Source organism: Halyomorpha halys, unplaced genomic scaffold (assembly GCF_000696795.3).
Source record: "Halyomorpha halys isolate HHAL.00 unplaced genomic scaffold, Hhal_1.1 Scaffold1188.1, whole genome shotgun sequence".
NCBI classification, from domain to species: Eukaryota; Metazoa; Arthropoda; class Insecta; order Hemiptera; family Pentatomidae; genus Halyomorpha; species Halyomorpha halys.
The window spans coordinates 100,674-106,484 of NW_027106154.1; the positions used below are offsets into that span (position 1 = coordinate 100,674).

The 5,811-nt window shown below is 31.1% G+C and overlaps 1 protein-coding gene across 3 annotated transcripts in view; it reads left to right on the top strand.

Annotated features, from left to right (window-relative positions):
• Positions 1-5,811, top strand: part of LOC106688730 (fatty-acid amide hydrolase 2) — a 90,576-nt gene that overhangs the window by 77,789 nt on the left and 6,976 nt on the right. For all 3 annotated transcript variants that reach the window (XM_014433315.2, XM_014433319.3, XM_014433316.1), the window contains exons 5-6: positions 3,733-3,950; positions 4,952-5,063. In XM_014433315.2, coding sequence (XP_014288801.1) covers positions 3,733-3,950; positions 4,952-5,063 — 330 coding nt within the window. The remainder of the gene's footprint in view (positions 1-3,732; positions 3,951-4,951; positions 5,064-5,811) is intronic.

The following is a 5,811-nucleotide window of genomic DNA, read 5'->3' on the forward strand; positions in this document are numbered from 1 at the left end:
GGGAAATATATAAGTAACGGTAAAGGAAAGGCATACCGATCGCGTAAATTAAAAGGAAAATATATAAGTAACGGTAAAGGAAAGGCATACCGATCGCATAAATTCTGCTCTGTAGTGACGAAAATAAGAGATAAAAATAATTATATTTTAGCTAATCCGGTAGATATATTTAAGAAACTCTTGAAAGTATTCTGAATACGGGAAATAATTGTCTATCTCCTCCAGCTGAATACCAGGCTACTGAATCGTGGATATAAGAACCGAGTCAGGAGGAAATCGAAATGGCCATCGCAAAATTTACACCTTATAAAGCAGCAGACAACATTCCTAGTGAACTAATCAAGGCATGTGGTGAAATTGGAGTATCTAAAATACACCTTTTGGTTAAAATGATCAGGGAAATTGAGGAAATGGTGGAGGAATGGAGGGAGTCTCTACTTATTCCTGTTAACAAAATGGGGCCTACAAGTATCGTTATAAGTATCGAGGAATCTCACCTTTCTCTATGTTTTAAAATATTTTCATTAATCTCAACTAGTCGAATCACGGAATACGCTCAAGAAATTACTGGAGATTGCCGATGTAATTTTAGACGAAATAGTTCAACTATTGATTAGAATTTTTTTATCACGTGAGATTACACAGAAAATGTTGGAATAAAACGGGATAGTTCATTAGCTTTTTATAGATTTCAAAAGAGGCTTGGTATTCAATTGACCGCCAGAAGCTGTATAATATTCTGATTGAACAGATAACACGGTTCTCTCCGTAAATCTCGTATGGGTGTGCATCACCGAAACGTTTAATAAGGTACGAATCGGTAATCTTTATTCTGAGAAATTCCAAGTTCGATCGGGTTTAAAACAAGGCGATTATTTATCACCTATCTTATTTGATCTAGCACAAGGATATGTCATTAAAAGTGTGATAAATACTGAAAAGGGTTTAAATTATGTAGTACAATACCGGTGCTTGGGTCTCCTGATGATTTTGTATTATCGGGTGAGGAATAATGAAACTATAGAACTAAATACAACCGCGTTGGTAAACTCCAGCAAGGAACAATGTCTTGAAATAAATACGGATACAGCGAAATATATGGCTAACAATAGAAACGAGAGGGAAAATAAACTGGTGAGGCAATAGAAGCGAGACTGAAGGCGGAAAATGCTCGTTATTTTTCGATTTTGAAACTGCTTAGTTGGCGCCTTCTACTCAAAAACTTAAAAATTAGAATTTTAAAAATTATTAATCCTTCCACTTTTCTTTATGGATGCGAGACGTGGCCTCCTGCACTAAGGGATGAAATTACTTTACGATTTTCGAAAATAAAATATTACGAAAATATACGGACTGAAAAGGATGAGTTAACTGGAGAATTTAGAAGGCTACACAAAGCTGAATTAAGAGAACTGCCCGTAAATATAATTCTGTTTACAGCATTGTGACGTATAAGATTGGCGTGTAAGGTTATATGGCTTAAAACGAGCGGATCCCTAAAATGTTAATAAACATCAAACCAATAGATAAACGCCCGAGGGGTAGACCGAAACGTATATGGGAGGATTGCGTTAAAACTGAAGTAGAATTGGGTTTGGAGGGGCATCACTTAACTGGAAGGATGTATGTAGAGAACGAGAGGTGGTATCGGCATGGAACCTTCGGGTTCGTTAGGCCTTCATTATTATTATTTTTGTTGATGGCATTTTATTAAAACTGATTTAGTTGGGTTGAGTTTGTCACCAAAACGTTGAAAATGTTTTATTAAAATACTCCACTGAAAGTATTTCGCCTCAAAATTTAAATAAAGATTAAGTTGTTAATGTTGATTGAAATACAAAAAAATCTGCCAAGATTTAAAAACAAGATAAAATACAAAATTTTTGTCTTGTTTTTTTAATTAAAATATATTTATATACTATAAAATCCATCTAGTAGAAAATACCCTCCTACTAATTTTTCATAAAATTGAATTTATATTATTATTATTTTTTGTTTTAATACTTTTATTTCGACCAAAATAAAGAGGAAAATAACAAGAAAATAATAATTTGTTTTTTATTCATCAGTTGCCAAGGAATTCTAAAAACACGAATCAAGTATAGTTTAATTTTATTGATAAATATATTTCTATTAAACTTGGATAGTATTATTATAATTGTAAGATAACTACTTTGTTTTTCATGACCATATTTTTTATATTTGTTCTTATATGTGACAAATATGCAATTATAAGTTTTAAAAAAATTTAATTTGTGCATAAAATAAATTCTTTAAAAAAACGGATTATGCCTTTCTTTGGTATCATGTGCCCACCTCTAGTATAATAGGGGTAAATGTTATAAGTATAGGATTGTGAACAGCCCTATTTAAAGTCATGTTATATGTTATATGCATAAGATATTCTAGTGGATTTTCTGAGAAGCTTGTTCTATAACCTTTCCTCCAAAACTTCTTGTTATTGTTTACATCTAAGTTTTGATTAAAGTAATTTATTACAACATGCTTAAATTATGTGAAAAGTGAAAGTTTAGCAACTGAGTGCCTTATTGATCTTCTAACTTGTGAGGATGAGAATCAAGATGAGCTAATTGACAACTATAATTACATTATAATTATTGTCATCAAATGCTTTATTAATTATAAAAACATCCAAAACAATACTAAGACAATCAAACCACAAACGACGAGCAAGTAACTTAACACGACAAACAAAACGGTGACGAGCTTTGATGGTCTGTTGCGTGACGTCATTCTCCATTTAACAGACCTAGTAATAGGCTCTCAACCATGTTATATCGTTTTGACATGGTAAAAGAAGGAAATATTTCTCCATTTAACATGTTAAACTAAAGACCATTACTCCTAATATATTTTTTTTTGTTTTGTTTTTTTATTTATTTATTGATATTTACAACTGTATAAACAATACAACAAGTAAATTTGATCATAATGACATAATGATATGATACAGGATGTACAGAAACTACCCAGTAGTAGAACTCTAAAAATAGTTTACAATATAAGGTCACGAGGCCATCTTCTTTTCAGGCGCCTCGGAGGATTGCCAGGAATGGAAGAGGAAGCAAGGTTAGAAACTAGTGGGTTTGGGTTGCTATGGAATTTATTATGGAAGAAATAATATCGGGTTCGGGCCAGATCGGTTATATAAGGAACATTTAGGACTTTAAGGATGGTTTTATTAGTAACGATATAAGGAGCATTGAGGATTTTGGATTGTAAAGACCTAATATATTTAAAAAATTAACAACCCAACTCATGAAAAACAGCACCTCAAAAAAAAAAAGTCACTGTTAATTTTCACCATAATTTCGAAATTGTCAATAGTTATTTAAATCGACAAATCAGATAATTACGGTTTGGTTCGAGCGTGCGCGAGCACTTGAGTTAAGTCCGCTGCACTCGTGAGATGCAAGTGCAAGGCCGCGTATTGTCGAGGTCAGGGCCTACCCCACCCCTACCTCTGCCGCTTCAAGGACATCTGCCATATCTGTTTAGTACCTCATTGATCCATCTCTCTCTTTTTATTATTTTTTTTTTAATTTACACGCTATTTCAAGGTAGTCGGATTAAAAATAGCCTCTATAATGCACTTAATACAGAAATGCAGTAATTTCATAAAATATTAACAATCATAAAAAGGTTTTCTGTCATAAGAAACATGCAATATTATTGTATGTAACTATTGCTAAATTGGTCTTAACATAACAGGAATGAGTCATAATGCAGCTCGCAGCAGAGTGACAGAAAACATAGCGAAGAAAGATGCTGAAATCATCCAAAACCTGAGAGAAGCTGGCGCTATACCACTCCTGGTTTCCAACACTCCGGAACTCTGCCTCCACATTGAAACTAGCAACCCAAAATATGGAAGAACAAACAATCCTTATGATCTGAGGAGGACCGCAGGTGGTTCATCTGGAGGAGAGGTAACCTTTCATTAAGTTGACATAATTGGAAATCCAAAATTAAAAATGGTTAACAATATTAGCTCAGCTATAGAAGATTTTAGAAATTATGTAGTAGATTTCCAGAAAGCTAGTCTGGGAAGTGGTCAATAAAGGTACAAAATAATAATGATTGGTTATCAATAAATAGTTAATCTTTACTATTTCATTTTGTACCTTTATTGACCACTAACTAGACTATCTTCCTACAATTACATTTTTTTAAGTTGAATTGGAAATAAAGAAAAAACTACAGAATTTTTTATGTATTTAGCCAACTGAAGTGTGTATTATGAACAAAATAATCAGGGCTCTTTGATGTTTATTTATTATTATTATTATTATGTTTATTTATTGTTTTGATTTATTCCGATCTGTTAACTTTTAAATTTAATAATTTCTGTAGTAATACCAGGTCACTGTTTGCTCAAATTCAAGAGATTTCAAATTAAATCCTTTTAACAAAACCAGATAATCAACTTTAATTTCTAGTAACAAATCTTAAAATTCTGTGCTAGACATTTCCAAATGCAGAAATTTTATTTAAATTATGGAAAGACCATAGCATGCCAATTATAACATAAACAAAATAAAATTACAGAGCTCCAATTCTTTTCTCCGTAATATACTCGTACATTACAGTTGACTAAATCCATCAAGAATTCTATTATTCTTTATTTTATTTTCAACTCGTACTTAAAAAAATATATTATTTTAGCTGAACTGAAAATTTTCCAAAATATTTATTGTTTTCCATATTTTTATGCACTAAAGAAAATATATTTAATGCTTTTGTTTACATACAAGCACCCAACACATTTGTTAATAAATCAATTCTCACTTTGAGAGCTTCTTATTGATATACAATGTTTCTATTCCATTATAAACAACTCAAATTAAACATAAATGTCTATTCTATTAAATTAAATCAATTATTAAATATATCAAAGTATTTTGATTAATCTGAAAGAGTTTCTAATTAGGTGAGTCTTCTTGGTTCTGCAGCTTCGGTTATCGGCGTAGGCTCTGATATTGGTGGTTCTCTGAGAATTCCTGCTTTCTTTTGTGGAGTATTTGGTCACAAACCAACACCAGGTAACAAATAATCTAAATAAACATTGATAACTATGTCAATATATAAATATAGTATAGTATGAATATTTAGTACATTTATAATTATTTAGAATAAGTAGAATATTTTATATTGAGCTAATTTGTAAGAAGATATTTTTTTAATGCCCAAGACAAGTGTGTAGAAGGCTGATTCAAACAGCCAAAGATCTACCAGGTCTTTAGAGGCAAAAATTATATTAAAAAAAAAAATATTTATTTATAATCTTAATGTTTTCTTGAGACTGGTAATTCTTTAATAAATAACTCAAACACTATCCAATTATAGTCTCAAAACTTTATTTCTTTTATACGTCCAACGTTTCGGCCAATCCGGCCAAACATGTAATTTAAACCACTCTAAAAACATCATTCAGGCTATTCTGCCCAGGTCAAAACATTAATATCTAATTAGTTAAATATCCATTAAATCAATTGTTAAATTATTATTTGGCTTAGTGCGAAAAGGAGGAAAACTAATATATGTACATAGGAAGGAAATAGGAAAAAGGAGAAAAAAAAGAAAAATAACTTTTTGTTGAGAAAAAAAAGTATTTAAGTGTAGTGATGATATTTGTTAAAATATTATATATTAACTAAAAATGTTAATATATTGTCCAATTATGGATTAGTTAGTGCTATGTGTTATAGCAAACCAATGTATTTGGGCAGCATGGCCAAATAAAGCATTTCTCTCTCTCTCTCTCTCTCTCTCTCTCTCTATATATATATA